The sequence below is a fragment of the Gigantopelta aegis genome, chromosome 9, assembly GCF_016097555.1.
Source record: "Gigantopelta aegis isolate Gae_Host chromosome 9, Gae_host_genome, whole genome shotgun sequence".
Lineage (NCBI taxonomy): Eukaryota > Metazoa > Mollusca > Gastropoda > Neomphalida > Peltospiridae > Gigantopelta > Gigantopelta aegis.
The window spans coordinates 21,379,611-21,400,256 of record NC_054707.1 but is presented as its reverse complement, the minus strand read 5'-3'; the positions used below and the strand labels follow the sequence as shown (position 1 = coordinate 21,400,256).

The 20,646-nt window shown below is 39.0% G+C and overlaps 1 protein-coding gene across 1 annotated transcript in view; it reads right to left on the bottom strand.

Annotated features, from left to right (window-relative positions):
• Positions 1-6,418, bottom strand: part of LOC121382385 (polypeptide N-acetylgalactosaminyltransferase 5-like) — a 35,012-nt gene extending 28,594 nt beyond the window's left edge. The window contains exons 1-2 of the mRNA XM_041511973.1: positions 6,324-6,418; positions 3,707-5,137 (exon numbers count right to left, since the gene is read on the bottom strand). Of these exons, the coding sequence (XP_041367907.1) occupies positions 3,707-5,096 (1,390 nt within the window). The 5' untranslated portion in view covers positions 5,097-5,137; positions 6,324-6,418. The remainder of the gene's footprint in view (positions 1-3,706; positions 5,138-6,323) is intronic.
• Between the last annotated feature and the right edge of the window lie 14,228 nt (positions 6,419-20,646).

The following is a 20,646-nucleotide window of genomic DNA, read 5'->3' as shown; positions in this document are numbered from 1 at the left end:
TAAAATGTGTTGAGTGCGTCGTTAAATAAAACATTTCCTTCCTCTCTTACTGTATTTAATAAAAAAAATAACTTGTATTTATTAGTAAGACATGTAATGTAGTTTTCATGAGTGTATATTTCATAGTATATTCCTGATTTAAAAACAAAACACCCTAAAACAACATGTTTAAATAAAGATAAATTATTTTCTTTTTTTACCTCTGTCTTTTTTTTTTTTTTTTTTTTTTTTTTTTTTGTTAAAGTTATAGGGCTACCAATTTTAGACCTAGGACCAGCATTCCCAGGAGATAAAGTCCAGGTGGACAACTGTTCCTACGGACTTGCATTCCGTTTACACCGGGTCACATTTCAAGGCAAAGGAACTGAATTAATAATGGTAAATACCAAACACTTGGTAACTGTGATATACAAATCAAAAAGGGCTGATGGAAAGGTGGAAACCCCAATGGATCGATCTTACGACTACTAGCACCTCATACGAATATTCTACCATTAGCTACATCTCATTTCATGTACAGTCAAACCATATCCGTGTTCAAAACAACGAGCATTCGCGAACGCTTGCGATAGATTCAGTATAATGTATAACAGTTTTATCGACCGCAAGCTTCCGCTAGTGTTCATTCTCTTGAACACGCTACTGTCATGGTGATCCTCTCTGTTAAGCAAACCGGCCTCGGTGGCGTCGTGGTTAGGCCATCGGTCTACAGGCTGGTAGGTACTGGGTTCGGATCCCAGTCGAGGCATGGGATTTTTAATCCAGATACCGACTCCAAACCCTGAGTGAGTGCTCCGCAAGGCTCAATGGGTAGGTGTAAACCACTTGCACCGACCAGTGATCCATAACTGGTCCAACAAAGGCCATGGTTTTGGGAAGCGCAAATAAAAGATCCCTTGCTACCTGTCGTACAAGAGTAGCCTATGTGGCGACAGCGGGTTTCCTCTAAAACACAGTGTCAGAATGACCATATGTTTGACGTCCAATAGATGATGATAAGATAAAAAAATCAATGTGCTCTAGTGGCGTCGTTAAATAAAACAAACTTTACTTTTACTGTTAAGCAATCACTTATATTAAGCAACCATTCTACTACTGATCAGTCATCAAATAAAGTACAAGTCGACCTGTTTTAAAACACAAAACCATAACCCATAGGTCCATGGGTGGGCATGTCATTATTTCTCTTTAGGCCATGGCATCAGAATTGGTCTACATGTCTGCTGCCATTTTTATTTTTGGAGACAGTCAAAGTCGCCGTCCAAATTATTTAAAACTTCATAACGATGACAATAAACTTATTTTTATTAGAAAAAAACCCCACTGAGTTTATCGATTATAGATCACTAATTAACCAAAACAAGTCATAGTACCTTTTTGTCCAACCCTCTTTCTGTCCTAGAGAGGCAGTCCAGGCTGCTGGAGTATGTCCTCAGGACAGAGTGCCTGAACCGTAATTGGATATAGGAACGTCAAATACTTATAAGTAGGTCAGTTAAAACAAGTTACTGTCTTAGGAGATCATCGGTGGTTTTGATACCTAAATACTTATAAGTAAGTAAGTTTAAACAAGTTACTGTCTTAGGAGATCATCGGTGGTTTTGATACCAAAATACTTATAAGTAAGTAAGTTTAAACAAGTTACTGTCTTAGGAGATCGTCGGTGGTTTTGATACCTAAATACTTATAAGTAAGTAAGTTTAAACAAGTTACTGTCTTAGGAGATCATCGGTGGTTGTGATACCCAAATACTTATAAGTAGGTCAGTTTAAACAAGTTACTGTCTTAGGAGATCATCGGTGGCTGTGATACTCAAATACTTATAAGTTGGTCAGTTAAAACAAGTTACTGTCTTAGGAGATCATCGGTGGTTTTAATACCCAAATACTTATAAGTAAGTAAGTTTAAACAAGTTACTGTCTTACGAGATCATCGGTGGTTGTGATACCCAAATATTTATAAGTAGGTCAGTTAAAACAAGTTACTGTCTTAGGAGATCATCGGTGGCTGTGATACTCAAATACTTATAAGTTGGTCAGTTAAAACAAGTTACTGTCTTAGGAGATCATCGGTGGTTTTGATACCCAAATACTTATAAGTAAGTAAGTTTAAACAAGTTACTGTCTTACGAGATCATCGGTGGTTGTGATACTCAAATACTTATAAGTAGGTCAGTTTAAACAAGTTACTGTCTTAGGAGATCATCGGTGGCTGTGATACTCAAATACTTATAAGTTGGTCAGTTAAAACAAGTTACTGTCTTAGGAGATCATCGGTGGTTTTGATACCCAAATACTTATAAGTAAGTAAGTTTAAACAAGTTACTGTCTTACGAGATCATCGGTGGTTGTGATACCCAAATACTTATAAGTAGGTCAGTTTAAAGAAGTTACTGTCTTAGGAGATCATCGGTGGCTGTGATACTCAAATACTTATAAGTTGGTCAGTTAAAACAAGTTACTGTCTTAGGAGATCATCGGTGGTTTTGATACCCAAATACTTATAAGTAAGTAAGTTTAAACAAGTTACTGTCTTAGGAGATCATCGGTGGTTTTGATACCTAAATACTTATAAGTAAGTAAGTTTAAACAAGTTACTGTCTTAGGAGATCATCGGTGGTTTTGATACCCAAATACTTATAAGTGAGTTTAAACAAGTTACTGTCTTAGCAGATCATCGGTGGTTGTGATACCCAAATACTTATAAGTAGGTCAGTTAAAACAAGTTACTGTCTTAGGACATCATCGGTGGCTGTGATACTCAAATACTTATAAGTAAGTAAGTTTAAACAAGTTACTGTCTTAGGAGATCATCGGTGGTTGTGATACCCAAATACTTATAAGTAAGTTTAAACAAGTTACTGTCTTAGGAGATCATCGGTGGTTTTGATACCTAAATACTTATAAGTAAATAAGTTTAAACAAGTTACTTTCTTAGGAGATCATCGGTGGTTTTGATACCTAAATACTTATAAGTAAGTAAGTTTAAACAAGTTACTGTCTTAGGAGATCATCGGTGGTTTTGATACCTAAATACTTATAAGTAAGTAAGTTTAAACAAGTTACTGTCTTAGGAGATCATCGGTGGTTTTGATACCCAAATACTTATAAGTGAGTTTAAACAAGTTACTGTCTTAGCAGATCATCGGTGGTTTTGATACCCAAATACTTATACGTAATTAAGTTTAAACAAGTTACTGTCTTAGGAGATCATCGGTGGTTGTGATACCCAAATACTTATAAGTAGGTCAGTTAAAACAAGTTACTGTCTTAAGAGATCATCGGTGGCTGTGATACTCAAATACTTATAAGTAAGTAAGTTTAAACAAGTTACTGTCTTAGGAGATCATCGGTGGTTGTGATACCCAAATACTTATAAGTAGGTCAGTTAAAACAAGTTACTGTCTTAGGAGATCATTGGTGGTTGTGATACCCAAATACTTATAAGTAAGTTTAAACAAGTTACTGTCTTAGGAGATCATCGGTGGTTTTGATACCTAAATACTTATAAGTAAATAAGTTTAAACAAGTTACTGTCTTAGGAGATCATCGGTGGTTTTGATACCCAAATACTTATAAGTAAGTAAGTTTAAACAAGTTACTGTCTTAGGAGATCATCTGTGGTTTTGATACCAACATGGGTGACTGTTAAAAACTACATAAACACATAAAATAAATGACTGGTTCGTAATTTTGTTTGTACTTACCAGGATAATTAACATCGTCTTGGGCAGGTTTCATTTTTACATCCAACATGCCGTTTGCCTCGGCCGGTCTAATCCGGTTCATGTGGACTACGCCTTTGTCGATTTCGTTGCCCACTTGTTTGACATACGTATTCTCTTTAACTTTTCTATTTTGGAGTTTACCATATTTTAACTCGTCTCTTTGGTGCCGAATTTCATTTAGGTTATTTCTCTGTATATTTAAACCTGATTTAGCTATGTTAGTATCCATCATTGCCAAGTGATCCTTTTTCTCATCTGGATACTTCTTTTCTACTTTGAGTACCTGATCCCTGTTCCCTTCTGAGGACTTGTGTTCTACTTTGAGTAACTGATCCCTGTTCACTTCTGAGGACTTGCGTTCTACTTTGAGTAACTGATCCTTGTTCACTTCTGATGACTTGCGTTCTACTTTGAGTAACTGATCCCTGTTTACTTCTGAGGACTTGTGTTCCACTTGCACTAGTTGATCTTGTTTTCTGTCATGTAGCTTGTGTTCCACTTCCACTAGCTTTTCATTAGATAATTTTTCTTCTTCGACTAGCTGATCTCGCTTTCCGTCTGATAACTTGTCTTCAATTTCGACTAGCCGATGTTTCTTTCCATCTGATAGCTTGTCTTCCACTTTCACTAGCTGATGCCTCTTTTTATCTGATAGCTTATCTTCTACTTCAACTGGGTTATCCCGTTTTCCATCAGCTATCTTATTTTTTACGTCGACTGGATTATCCCGTTTTCCATCAGCTATCTTATTTTTTACGTCGACTGGATTATCCCGTTTTTCATCAGCTATCTTATTTTTTACGTCGACTGGATTATCCCGTTTTCCATCAGCTATCTTATTTTTTACGTCGACTGGATTATCCCGTTTTATATCAGCTATCTTATTGTTTACTACGTCGACTGGATTATCCCGTTTTTCATCAGCTATCTTATGTTTTACGTCGACTGGATTATCCCGTTTTCCATCAGCTATCTTATTTTTTACGTCGACAGGCTTATCTTGCTTCCCTTGTGATAGCTTATCTTCCACTTCGAATAACCGATCCCTTTTCTCTTCTAAGGCTTTGTGCTTGGCCTTGAGTAAGTGCTCCCTCTTCCATTCTGCTATCCTCTCAGCAGCACTCATTTCTGATTCTAGTTCACTTGTTATACGATTCATCACAACATCCTTAACGATTCTAGCCATGTTTTGCCGCAATTTTCTGTCGTCATCATCAGCGACATCTTCAACCGGCGTGCCGAAGTCTCGTCTTGCGTGCTGTAGTATCTCCATGGACTTGAGCAGGTGGAAGGAGATGACGAGGAGCCAGATGAGACCAACCCCGACCACCATCTCGCAAAGGTGAAATCGTCTCCTCAGTAGCGCCATCACCAGACCGTGGGTCCCTCTCCGTCAGGGACATCTTTTCACTGAAAATAACACCATACAATTTGAGCAGAAGTGGTTCATTCATTTATTCATTCATTCATTCATTTCAGCTTATTTTTGTGTTTATATCCAATTAAGGTTCAAGCACGCTGTTCTGGGCACACACCTCAACTATCTGGGCTGTCTGTCCAGGACAGTGGGTTAGTTGTTAGTTGGTTAGTGAGAGAGAAGAGGGTGTGGTGGTCTTACACCTACCCATTGAGCCCTTAAGAACTCGCTCTGGGTGGGAGTCGGTCCCGGGCTGCGAACCCTGTACCTACCAGCCTGTAGTCCGATGGCTTAACCACGACACCATCGAGGCCGGCTGGAGAAGTAGTCCACGGGTCCCGAACCTCCCTATTTTTAAAAATATGTTTACCAATGCCACTGCACTACATTACATTAATCTGATAGTCTTGTAGTGTTTGTAGACAACCATACCGCTGTGTTAAGCAGAATCCAAACGTTAGTTCAGCCAATATGAATCCTGTGCTTCCCAGTACTATCATCAGTTCATGATGACACACAGGGGCGAATTTCACAAAACATCGTAAGTTGACAACTGTAACTAGCAGTTATAACGGGCATACATTTACAAGTGTTTGGCATCTATTTCACAAAAATACGGAAAATGGAGCATTTTAAGGACAAAAGAAAACGAAATATGTGTACTTCTAACTATATTTGTTGTGTTACAACAGTAATAAGAATTGTGGTTTAGTCATAGATTTACGTTTACATGCAAAACGGTGTTTTGTGAAGTCCTTTACTTTTGTAACGAAAGGTATAGTTGAACAACGTTATCTTATCTTAGTGCATTATAGTATTTAATCAAGAGCTACTAGAAAACATATGCTTGTTTAACAAAACAAATGTGCTCTAATGGTGTCGTTAAACAAAACAAACGTTTTCAGTATTTTATATTATTTGTTTTTAATGAAGACGTATTTCCTAAGCCGGACTATATGACATAAAGTAACAGCACGGGGAAATGGTGGTGTGGTGACGTCAGAACATTTTAAATTACAGCTATTTGGTGTCAAATATATATACGTATATTTCAACTCTTAAGTGAGTAAGAGAAGAAACCCGATAGCTGCGTCACAGGATGCTCCTACCAATAACAAAAATCATCTTTTATATTCACTTTTCCATTTATATTGTACAAACAAGATCGTAACATCTTACCTGCTATATACGCCATGTAGCTTTGTCTGCAAATATTAGGTTGAAATGTTACCAGAAGTATGTATGCGTATTTCGATGTGCCAGTTGCGACTTGCCACACAAAATAACGATCATTCTGGCGCGTGATACGGTTATGAAGTCGCCTTATTGATTTCTAGACAACACGTGTTGAAATTGATTTTTGAAATCAACATGATGGCAATATATATTCTAGACCCAATAGGCCGATTTTTACAAAGCCTGTTTATGACTTACACACGTGTAACTATGTGTATTTTCAATGCTTAAACAACTGCGTTTAAGAAAAACAGGCTTCGTAAATTCGGCCTAATGTGTTTCATTCGCTTATGACTGAAATTTAATTAAGATGCCAAGACAGAACGTATACAAAGGCAGTGATGTGGAAGGCGGGGGGAGAGGGGCTGGTGTATGGAGAGTCCCCGTCTAGTGGCTGATTCGGAAAGACTTGAGATTAGCAGGTCCGACAACACGTGTTGAAATTGATTTTTTGAAGTCAACTTGATGGCCAACAAGTTTCATTCGCTTATGACTGAAATAATAAAAATGCAGAGACATATTTTATACAACTGCAGTGCCTTGAAGAGAGATGCGTGTGTGATGGGGGGGGGGGGGGGGGGGGCCATTTAATTACTGATTCGAGAAGACGTCCGATTAGCAAAAAAAAAGAGAAAGAACCATAACTGTATAATTGTAAATGTCTTTCTTGGGCAAAATAATGGTATTTATGTGTGCATTACAGTACTAAGCTAAGTGCAGAGGAATAGCCAGTGGGTGCAAAGGTTAAAGTTTGCTTTGTTTAACGACACCACTAGAGCACATTGATTTATTAATCATCGGCTACTGGATGTCAAACATTTGGTAATTTTGACATGAAGACTTAGAGAGGAAACCCGCTATATATTTTCAATTAGTAGCAAAGGATCGTCTATATGCCTATCCCGCAAACAGGATAGCACATACCCCGACATTTGATACACCAGTCGTGGTGCACTGGCTGGAACGAGAAATACCCCAATGGGCCCACTGACGGGGATCGATCCCAGACCGAGCACGCATCAAGCGGACATTTTACCACTGGGCTACGTCCCGCCCCGGCCAGTGGGTGCAAGTGGAAACATTCATCCTCCGGGTTCTGGGTTCGAGACAGTTCAAAGATTTGTTATACCACAGTGCAATATTAATCAGCTGCTATTGGATGCCAAACATTTCGTATTAAGAGGAACCCCGCAACATTTTCCCGTTATCAGCAAGGGACCGTTTATATGCACTTCCCATAGACAGGACAGCACACACCACGGCCTTTAATACTGGCACAATTGGTTGGGATGGGGGAAACCCCAGTCAGAAAATAGAACTACCGAGTGCATTCGATCTTACGACCAAAGCAACTCGAGCAAGCAAACAATTGATGTTTTTAAAATAATAGACAAAATAGCAGATGTCATCTGGGGGTTTTCCCACTTGTTATTGATATTTTGGTTATTTTTTATAACACATGGGTTGTTTACACACGTACGTGTGTTAACCATTTCAAGACATACGACTGGCTGCTCCTAGGTCACCAGTGCCATGAATCCAATGAAAAACAACATGGTGGAAATAGATTACACTGTGACGTATAGTTAAACTTACAATCATGTGTCTGTGACACGTAAGTTAGCTAAAAGTGCAACGGTTGTAAATATATTTTAGTCTAAAAAGATGTTAAAATTTGCTTAAACCCTGGTTTTTGAGGATATGTAAGAAATAGAATAATACATTCGTGTCTGTTAGATACCATTTATCTCACAACTCGTTGTTTTAAAACGATACATTTTAAAACAATTCATTGTGAGATAAATAGTATCTAACGGCCACTCGTGTGTTATTCTCTATATATTAACTGAATTTTTACTGCATAATAATAAATAAGAAAAGACAACATTTGTTGTTGCTTTGTTAACATGAGCTGTTTAACATATAATTTTGCTAAAAAAAAGAAAAAAAAAAAAAGAACCCCAAACAAAGAAACAAAAAACGGCTTATGGTAGCGAGTGTTAGTTGAAGAGATAGCATTCTGAGATATTGGTACTAATAGCTATTGTATGGCGGCCATTTGGAAATCCACGATTGCCACTATATTATAATGTTTCTTGGACAAATCTTCTCTATTAAAGGTCCACAATCATCGCACATTATTAATACACAGTATATGAAACAAATACATAAACATTACAGTATTAAAAATAAAAAACAAAAATACCATCCCAGTTATTAATAAAGTGACTTTTTATAAAACGCTTGGGGGAAAAACCCACTGCTCAGTCGATTTAAGCCGCATCAAACCTGTGACGTAGCATCAGGCGTTCTGTTAGTAGGTCAACATGCCGAAAGCAAAGCATGATTGTTCGAAAAACAGCTGATTCTTATCAGACACGAGTTTGGACATTTTGGTCTTAACACATTTGTACATCTACTCTAATGGTTCCTCGATTGGTGAGGAAGTGGTATATAAGCACGTTAACCTAGTTATCTACCTACCTGTGAGAAGCAGGCCACAAGTCCAGTCCCGACTTTTGAAAGTGGGATATTAACATTTGACTGTAATAAAAATATGTGTTCAGATCAGAACGCATTTAAAATAACAAGCAGAATAAATAACATTATTTTATTGATTAATATCACATAAAATAGGGATCTGAATTTATTGTCTTAGACAGATCGGTATGATGCAATGCAGGTATGAACACATACAAATAATAATACGATTTATCTTGCTACCTACACCCGTTACTACAGGTGTTGTTCATTGTTAAGTCCTAATAATCTCTCTCTCTCTCTCTCTCTCTCTCTCTCTCTCTCTCTCTCTCTCTCTCTCTCTCTCTCTCTCTCTCTCTCTCTCTCTCTCTCTCTCTCTCTCTCTCTGTGTGTGTGTGTATACGAACATACATACATACATACATACGCACGCACGCACGCACGCACGCACGCACGCACACACAAAATATTTGTATTTAATTATGAAATACAAGCCCCATATTTTTTATCGTTCTAGGCTTGGTACCCTCCACTGGCGTAGGCAGGATTTTATATTGGGATTGAGGGGGAGGAACCTACACTATGTATATACATGTGTATATATGATTTTATAAAATTTAATAAAATAAAAAAAATTAAAGTTCGATGGGGGTGGGGTGGGTTCCCATAGGCTCCGTCCCTACGCCACTGCAAGGACGGCGCATGGCCTAACTCTTTTCAAAGAGGAACTTTTGTGGGTTATATTTGTTGTATCTGTGAAAATGTCCTCAACTGAATTTGAAAGAAGAGTCGTACCACTATATTTTACACTGCCGCCCCTGATCTGGTACCCTCCCGCTTCCTCGCCCTTTTGAGCTCTAGTTTAGCTCGTGCTCGTCGTGGTTTCTTGTTTGTTTTATCATGCGCAATCGTAGAACATGTGCCGGTGGGGATACAGGCTTGGAACAGATATGTTTAAAAAGAAAAAGAAAAAAAGAAGAAGAAAGAATAGGTATCATAGGTCAGGTCATAGGGCTTTACGTGCACATTCAGAACAAGCTGTTGTAGCGCACGCCTGTCCTGGGCGCAAGAGCCGGCCGAGGCCGGCTCCTCCGTCCAGGACAGGAATAGGTGTCATATTTATCGACCACCTTAAATAATTGTCGTAATCCTCAGGGATGAAGTGGTCACTGCAGACCCTATCCCATCGTGATGATCCTTTCCATTACGCACGGGTTCTGTTTAAGAACCACTTCCATGCAAACCATGTGATTGTCGGTTTGTCTAAAGTTCGGAAAAACTACTGCTTTGATACATCCAAATACTAAACAATGATTCACCATATTTTACATTTGAAAACTATCTCCAAAAGAATATTCCATCCATACAATTCAATTTAATATAATAAAATTTTCGCGTTTTAAAAATGCACGTGTTCCACCTTCCCAGTAAAATGTTTGAAAGGCTGCGAATCATGCTTTCATATTATGCCGGTTAGCGCGTCACGGGATCACGTGACTTGGTTCTTCGAGTCGACAGGCGTTTTGGCAAGCGATGGGGAAAACGCAACTTTCTATTGCGAATATATTAAAAACGGGTAAAAAAAAAAAAAAAAATTTATTGATACTTCGTATATATTGTAAAAGGTATACGTAGATACCAAACAATAGTGAATTACGTTTTTGATAAATGTTGACCTTTAAAAGTTGAAAACTAAGGCAATGGACAAACACTTTCCATTTCTTAATAACAGAATGACACAAAAGCAAAAAGATGGTAAGACTCAAAATAGTCATTGCAGCATTGTTTTATCTATATAAAAACAAATCCATCTAGTAATATTGTGAATGATATAACTACATTTAGTACCCTCAAAACGCTAAGTAAGATTAAAACATAAACAACGAGCCTAGGTGGTATGGGTTCTTTGGTATTGGTATCAATAGGTTTTTACCATAACGTATCTTGAACAAGTGGTCCCTTTTAAAAGTTGAAATCTAAGGCAGTGGTAAAATATTTTCAAATTGTTACTGATAGTGTGTATATTAAAAAAAAACACATCGTTGCTGCTAAAAAGTGGGGGCACACAAGCCCCTCTGCCCACCCACCCCTACTCCCCGCCTCTTACGCCAGTGTTGTATTTAACAATCACAGTCATACAAATATTACTTATACATATAAATATACCGGAAAGACTGAGTCTATGTGAAATAGTTGCACAATAATACTGTATAAACTGCCTTTAAAGTCGCAGACCCTAGTTCAACCGGGAACAAATGGACACTAAGTTTAGTTAGTCTACAAACCTAAACTCATTTGGATAAAGTTACAACAGAGTGAAACAAGAGTCTCTGACGTTAAAATCGGGAAATATTCTTTAAAATAGACTAGAACTCGAACCAATAAACGTTACTTCTCAGACGCACGTGCGGTTTTTTGGTTGTTTTTTGTTTTTTGGTTGTTTTGTTTTTGGGGTTTTTTTTAATGTGTTTTGTGGTCTAAAGACCAAACTAACCAGAATAACCAGAAACACTTAGGTTCAACGGAAATGGATAATCTAGACAATAAATATAAGTAATGTTTGATTTCAGTTATCATAAACGGCTCAGAGAGTGAAACATATGCTGTAGTGTTTAAAAACTAGGATCTGTCCCTTTAATGTCACATTATCCAGTATGCTTTGTCTAGTCTGTTGTGTATTTAACATAATCAATGGAAAAACTGGAAAATGTAGTGGGTTACCTGTAAAGACTGTCAGAATTATTAAAGTTAAAGTTTGTTTTGTTTAACGACACCATTAGAGCACATCGATGTATTAATCATCGGCTATTGGATGTCAAATATTTGGTAATTTTGACATACAGTCTTAGAGAGGTAACTCGCAGCATTTTTCCATTAGTAGCCAGGGATCTTTAATATGCACCATCTTACAGACAGGATAACACATACCACGGCCTTTGATATACCAGTCGTGGTGCACTGGCTGGAATGAGAAACAGCCCCCCCCCCCCCCAAAAAAAAAAAAAAAAAAAAAAAAAAAGTAAATAAATAAATAAATAAATAAATATGAACTTGAGCCAGTCGCTTCCAAATCTATATCGCTTACAGAACGGATTCTTATTGGTACTAAATCAATATTCATATCGTCATTTATTATTAAATCAATGTGCTCATGCAGTGTCGTTAAACAAAACAAACTTTAACTTTAATTTTAGTTTATTATTACACTAAAATTAAGAAAATATACATGTATGCCTTTATTTTTCTCCTTTTTCAATTTTTTTTAAGAAGGGAGGGAGGGAACTGTTTTATTTAACGACGCACTCAACACATTTTATTTACGGTTATCTGGCGTCAGACATATGGTTAAGGACCACACATATATTAAGAGGAAACTCGCTGTCGCCACTTCATGGGCTACTCTTTTTGATTAGCAGCAAGGGATCTTTTATATGCACCATCCCAAAAGACAGGATAGTACAGACCACTGCCTTTGTTACACCAGTTGTGGAGCACTGGCTGGAACGAAAAATAGCCCAATGGGTCCACCGAAGGGGATCGATCCTAGACCGACCGCGCATCAAGCGAACGCTTTACCACTGGGCTACGTCCCGCTCCTTTTTAATTAGTAAAGTAAAGTAAAGTAAAGTTTGTTTTATTTAACGACGCCATTAGAGCACATTGATTTTTTTATTTTATCATCGGCTATTGAACGTCAAACATATGGTCATTGTGACACTGGTTTTTTTTAGAGGAAACCCGCTGTCGCCACATAGGCTACTCTTTTTAAGACTGGCAGCAAGGGATCTTTTATTTGCGCTTCCCACAGGCAGGATAGCACAAACCATGGCCTTTGTTGAACCAGTTATGGATCACTGGTCGGTGCAAATGGTCTACACCTACCCACTGAGCCTTGCGGAGGACTCACTCAGGGTTTGGAGTCGGTATCTGGATTAAAAATCCCATGCCTCGACTGGGATCCGAACCCAGTACCTACCAGCCTGTAGGCCGATGGCCTAACCACGACGCCACCGAGGCCGGTCTTTTTAATTAGGTGCCTGTTCCGCCGTACACTTATGTTCCGAAGTAAAATATCACGACCCATATCCAGTCAGTGGGTCTTTAAAATAGTTTCATTCTTTTGGAATGACTAGAAGTGAGGGGTGGGACGTAGCCCAGTGGTAAAGCGCTCGCTCGATGCGCGGTCGGTCTAGGATCGATCTCCGTCAGTGGGCCCATTGGGCTATTTCTCGTTCCAGCCAGTGCACCACGACTGGTATATGAAAGGCCGTGGTATGTACTATCCTGTCTGTGGGATGGTGCATATAAAAGATCCCTTTCTGCTGATCGAAAAGAGTAGCCTATGAAGTGGCGACAGCGGGTTTCCTCTCTCAATCTGTGTGGTCCTTAACCATATGTTAAAGATATATAACCGTAAATAAAATGTGCTAAGTGCGTCGTTAAATAAAACTTTTTTTTTTCTAGAAGTGAATATTGTGCACCACAACACATTTTGCAATGAGAAGCTAAGATCGACCCGTATACGTTCAACTAACAGGAAAATAAACATAAATTGTTTATCATATCTTTAATTAAATGTCATTATTTCAGTTACTATTAGTAATTCAAAACACTTCGACGAGTACTCGTAACCAGAATATTAAAGCTAATACCTTGAGCTTGCTGTTATTTTGACAACTATCAGATCCTCTTTGATAACTAAAATTACAAAGATATGTTCCTGTTTATAATATCAGTATATGTGTAAACAAGGTGTTTGTTGTCGTCTTAATGTCTGTAATAGTCCAAACCAGATTTTACCTTCCAATAATTTGGTACGTACGAAAACATATACATTTGGAAGTAAACTGAAAAATAACTATTACAGATATTAGCATACGAACGCAAAGACACTGAATATACAGACACTGATACTCTAAACAAGAACATTTATTGCATATGTAATTTTAGTCGGCAAACAAGGCTCTATTGGACGGACAAATCTTACAATGGCTGAAAACTCAGGACAGTCGCATTTAGAAAGACCTTGAATTTAACTTTCACAAACATAGACCCCATAAAATTATTCACAAGCCAATCTGATTAAAATTAGCTCTACTGGTCTACCAGTATACCAGTGGAGCTAATTTTAATTAGATTGTTCACAAGCGTACGACACAGGGGCAAATCCTCAAATTGGGGCAAAATTAGCTTGCCTGAAACCTTTTCACCATGTATTTCCATGAATAAAAAATGTATTTTGTTTTATGACACCACTAGAGCACATTGATTTATTAATCATCGGCTATTGGTGTCACACCTTTGGTAATTTTGACATATAGTCTTAGAAAGGAAACCCGCTACATTTTTCCATTAGTAGCTAGGGATATTTTACATGCACCATCTCACAGACAGGACAGCACATACCACGGCCATTGATTAACCAGTCGTGGTGCACTGGCTAGAGCAAGACATTTTCATGAATAAATGTTATCCAGATTCGGACATTTCCGTTTAATTCGGGCAAAAATCGCCCCCCCCCCCCCCCCCGCCCCCAAATGTGTGAGCCCGTACGCCTATGCGATTTCTCACTGAATAAGAAAGTAAAGTTTGTTTTGTTTAACGACACCACTAGAGCACATTGATTTATTAATCATCGGCTATTGGATGTTACTGAATAACAATGTTACATTACAAATAGCATTAATAATATATTCACTTTAACCAATAATCAAATGGCCTCTACTTAATAGTGTTTGCTTTATAATAAATATCGGTTATTTTGTTTGTTTTGTTTAACGACACCACTGGAGCACATTGATTAATTAATCATCGGCTACTGAATGTCAAACATTTGGTAATACTGACTCATAGTCATCAGAGGAAACCCGCTAAATTTTTCCTAATGCAGCAAGGGATCTTTTTTTATGCACTTTTCCTACAGACAGGAAAGCACATACCACGGTCTTTGACCAGTTGTGGTGCACTAGTTATAACGAGAAAAAAAACCAAGCAGTTGAATGGATCCACCGAGGTGGTTCGATCCTGCGACGCAAGCACCTCAGGCGAGAACTCAACCGACTGAGCTAAATCCCGACCCAAATATCGGTTATATGACAATAAATATTGCACCAGTCATTCCGTTCAATGCGGACCAACGTGTACATAACCCTCATTTCAGTGTTGGCGAGTTCGGCACGTGCATAATAACTGTTTAGAGTACATCTATACACAAAAATTAACTGAAGCGTTGTTGCCCCTTTAATAAAGTACAGTTACGTTGTCCATTTCATGGCGAATTAAAGGAACCTCGATGACCTTTTTTTTCATGAACGCGTGTCTTGGCCACTCGAAAGTCACGTGATGTGGTTGCAAAACTTCAGTCTCTAAATCTCGTATCAGTAATAATGAGTTTCACACGTGCGCTTCAAGATGAACACGCATTATATGTTCTATTCACCTGACAAGGCAAAGCTAATTCTCCAGCCATATTATTCGCGTAATTGTCTCACGCGCATGTCGCGAGACTGGACCGCGCGTGCGTGCACGTGAGCAACAAAAGAAGCAGACGGCTATGCTAGTAGGCTGAAAAGCAGAACAAGACCATCAAAGCGGCAATGGACGTATTTAATGGCGGGGATATACTTCCATCTCGGCGGGATGCTATTAAAGGCAAATTAGAAATATAATTGTAATATCACAAGTGTAGCAAAAATTAAAATGGCGTATCCCTTGGAGTAGTTCGAGCGATGGAGTAAAAGGAATAATGCTTTTGTAGACCACAGATTTATGAGTGAAACCTGTAAGGGAAAGGGCAGTGTTCGTAAGTCGTAAAATTATAGAGACACATACAGTCGACTTGTTAGATACAAGGGTCAACTTTTTACCCGTGAAATGCGAACCAGAACAAAGCGTGGACGTTTTGGCGTTGCCAATGAAATAAGTTTTATTGCTACGGCGATGAATAGGGACATGCACAATCAAAGTCGTTGTCACAAAGAGAGTGGCAGTCACACGAGTGGAGACAAGTCGTGTAGTGGACAATGGCGAAGATGAAATTATTAGCAAGTTTTATCTTTTTTAAAGAGGTAAGGCTTAATAACAACGAGAAGATCTCGAATAATGACAGCGATCAGGAACGATGCAGTGTAAATTGGCGTTCCCATAAAAAAAGGCTCGCCTGAGGACCTAGTGCCTCAAATTCGGAAAAATTAACAGAGATATTCGGGCAAAATGTGCTAACATGATACCTTTTTACCATTTATTTCCATAATTCTACCCTCAAAAGTAGTTGTAATCCATGTTGAAATGCGTAGTAATGCATTTGCAACCCTATATAGCTGTTTGGTAGCAATGCTAATATGAATAAATGTTGTTATCAAGATTCTGACATTTTCGTTTAATTCGGGCAAAAGCCAGCTTGTCCCCCTACAAAAATGAGAGCCCGTACGCCTATGTTGGGGATCAGCCAGTGCACGACGACCGGTATATCAAAGACCGTGGTATGTGCTATTCTGTCTGTGGGATGGTGCATATAAAAGATCCCTTGCTACTAGCTAGTTTCCTCTCTATGACTGCTATTTTTCGTTCCAGCCAGTGCATCACGACTGGTATATTAAAGGCCGTGGTATGTACTGCCTTGTCTGTGGGATGGTGCATATAAAAGATCCCTTGCTGCTAATCGAAAAGAGTAGCCCATGAAGTGGCGACAGCCGGTTTTCTCTTTCAATATCTGTGTGGTCCTTAACCATATGTCTGACGCCATATAACCGTAAATAAAATGTGATGAGTGCGTCGTTAAATAAACCATTTCCTTCCTTCCATTAGAGATCATTGATTTATTGATCATGGGTTAATAGATTTGGTAATTTGGACATATAGTCTTAGGGAAAACCTGCTACCTTTTTCGACTAGAATCAAGGGATTTGTTTTATCTGCTCCAACCCACAGACACGACAGCACATACCACGGCCTTTTATATACCAGTCGTAGTGCACTGGCTGGAACGAGAAATAGCCCAATGGGCCCGGACCAAGCGGTGGGGATCGATCCTAGACCGACAGCGCTTTACCACTGGGCTACGTCCCGCCCCACAGGTATATTAAAGTACGTGGTGTGTGCTGTCCTGAAGACTACGTGTCAGAATTACCAAATGTTTGACATGTAGTTCCCATTGATTAATTAATCCAAAAAAATAATGTTTCCATATTAAAAAAAAAATTCCGATACATTCTTTTCTACGACCCTGTATATTATGTGCTCTGTAGCAACCCAAAATGTCCCAACTGCCCGAGATGTCCCAATTAATTGCCCCGAACACCAGCTCAAAATGTCCCAATTAGGACATTTTGGGCAGTGCTCGGCCCAAGATGTCCAAAACCCAAGATGTCCATACGTCCTCCACTAAAACCTTGCCAACCACGATATTACATATTTCTCTCTGAAAAGGAAACGTGATTCTTATGTTCATACATTAAGCAGTATTTTCGGGACACTTTGAAATTCGGGTTAGGGTACGCACCCACAGCACACCCTCCCACTGGATTCGCGTTTGACTTACGCGGACTCTCAAGATATTGTAAGGCAATGTTTGACGTGTGTGGTTTGAATAATATTTTGGGTAGGTTCGAACGACCCCCCCCCCCCCCCCCCCCCCCCGTGTTTTTGTTGTTGTTGGAGTTTTTTTTGTTTTTTAGGGGTTTTTCACAGTGCAGTATTAGACTATTATTATTCATACAGTGACCGGGCAAAACGTAGACAAAGGGGGGTCTGCTAGGTTCATATTCGAAGTCTCCTTCTTCACTGGTGTCCATCCAACATCCCGCACATGCAGTAGCAAAGAGAGTAACTTCGAAATAGCGAACAAATCTATCTATTCTTTTAATTATATATTTTATTACGAAGTCCCGTTATTTTATTAATGGGGAAATCAAAAGAAAATATTTTACACACAATGAGGCTTGTAGAACTTTAAAAGCGGTCTTAAATCGCTGTAGAGCGTACGAAAGAAAGAAAGAAATGTTTTATTTAACGACACACTCAACACATTTTATTTACGGTTATATGGCGTCAGACATATGGTTAAGGACCACACAGATTTTGAGAGGAAACCCGCTGTCGCCACTACATGGGCTACTCTTTCCGATTAGCAGCAAGGGATCTTTTATTTGCGCTTCCCACAGGCAGGACAGCACAAACCATGGCCTTTGTTGAACCAGTTATGGATCACTGGTCGGTGCAAGTGGTTTACACCTACCCATTGAGCCTTGCGGAGCACTCACTCAGGGTTTGGAGTCAGTATCTGGATTAAAAATCCCATGCCTCGACTGGGATCCGAACCCAGTACCTACCAGCCTGTAGACCGATGGCCTAACCACGCCACTACCGAGGCCGGTCTGTAGAGCGTACGAGACAGGGGGCAGTGCCGGAGCAAAACTTCAAATTCGGGCAAAAATTATAGATATTCGGGCAAAATGTGCTAACCCGAGACCTTTTTACCATGTATTTCCATCATTTTACCCTCAAAATTAGTTGTAATTCGTGTAAAAATGCGTAGTGATTCGTTTGCAACCCTATATAGATGGTTGATAGTAATGGTAATATGATTAAATTGTTTTTTTCCAGATACGGACAATTTCGTTTAATTCGGGCAAAACTGCCTCCCTACAAACATGGGAGCCCGTACGCATATGTAGAGGGCTGGATCTAGCTCAGTCGGTAGAGCTCTCACCCGAGTTGTTAGGGTGGTAGGATTGAGCCCATTGGGGGTGGGGATCCCGTCCCCAAACCAGTGTCATAAAGGTCGTGGTATGTGCTGTCGTGTCTGTGGGAAAGATACCGTGCTGCTGATGAAAGACAAATGTATATGGTAAATTCTGCAGACTGTATATCAATCATAATTACAATATGTTTGACACCAAAAAAAACGTTGACACCAATAGCCGATGATTGCTAAAGCAAGACTAACTTTAACAGTCTCAATATAAATTACATGAGCATCAATTACTTTACATTACATAGATAATACGTGAACCAATCATAAGCGTATGAGACAGGCGACAACTGCACCCACCACCACCACCATGCTGGAGCAAATATTTAAAATTCGGGAGACTGATATTCGGACTAGATGAGCTGGCCTGAAACCTTTTCACAAAGTATCTATATCATTCCATCCATACTTTCATGATTCTGCTCACAATATTAATTATAATCCGTGCAACATGCGTATCGATTCATTTCCAACCGTATATAGCTGTTAGGAAAAATTCAGCCTGCTGCCCACTTCCCCCACTCACTCTTACATAAATGGGAGCCCGCACACTTTTGGAACTAATCATTCTGCATTTAGTACATTGATTTGTTGTTTTTTGTTGTTGTTGTTGTGGGGTGGTGGGGGGGGGGGGGGGGGGGGGGGTTGGGAGACCTGAGGAGGATTCAAATATTCATTCTTGTGTTATTTTCGTTTATCTTCATTAATTTTAACCAGCGTATCTTGTATGGTGGGCAACGGGTGTCTAATCGATTTGTACCTGTATATTAATGTATGTATTATATATATACGCAATAACATGTGTTCAATCAGGTTATTAATATTTTACAAATATTGTGACGGAACATGTTCTTAATTTGTTTTCGCCTGTGGCGATATTAATTGTTTTAGAGGGCCGTGTGCAGCCCCAATATGCACTTAAGCCCGGGTGGGCACTTTGTTACGTAATACCTCTGCGCGACGGTGGTCGAGCTGTTTTCAATACACACCCAGACCAGATGCGGAGGCCATGTGGCCAGTAGTTACGTAATACCTCCGCTAGTTCGGTACGATCGGGGTATTGCTGGCGAACTAGGCAACGACCAGTCTAGGCTTCTAAGAAAGAGATGCCGTCTTGGTCTCTGTGGCAATATCACTTGTAGGTATTCGGTGCCGCCTTGTGCCCCCAGGCGATATTCGGTTTCTATAATAAATAGCTAGGGTTTTAGAGATATAGGGAAGAAACATTGGAAGGTTCCCAGGGAACGTTGTCCGTCCGGACTGGTAAATATTATTTCTGCTCTGTTGTATAACCTTGATGTGATTGATGTGACTTTAAATAGTTTAATACTGTATTACACCAATATTATTTAGACAGTGTTTCCGGTAAACTGACGAAGTAAATTGTAGGCTTCACTATTCTAATTATTAAAGCTTAGCCAGTCATCCTAGAGGACCTAGGTAAACTGTAGGTTATTGTCTTTATGGTGATATGTACCAGTATTAAGTCTGTATTACAAGGTTACTGAATGAGTAGTTAAGGGTTAATTAAAAATTAACCAGTTAGGAATAGAGTTGTAATTCCTTTATTAATTAAGTTCCCCTGGAAGCGTTTCTCAATTATAACACGTGCGGGTGTTGTGTCACGGTGAAGTGATTAGAATATTGTGTAAACTAGACACCTAGAGATTAACTAATTAAGTGATCAGTTCTGGGTTGTTATTTGTTGTTGTTAATTAACTACTGCGGCAGTACATTTGTCAGCGTAGTATTAATACAGATTCCAAAGTGTATTGTGTTTTGTTGTGTTTTCTAGTGAACTAAACGTGCTATAATAATACATACTTTATATAAGATCTTATCTCTGATCATACCTAGACGAGCTACGCGGGTATAACTGCCCGTTACAGAAAGATCTAATAGATATACAGTTAAGAGAGATATTTGGATAATCGTGTTTTATTCAGTTACGGGTATTATAGGATCCCCGTGACAAATATGAATATTCAAAAACAACATACGACCTTTTGATACAATTAAAACCAAACACATGGA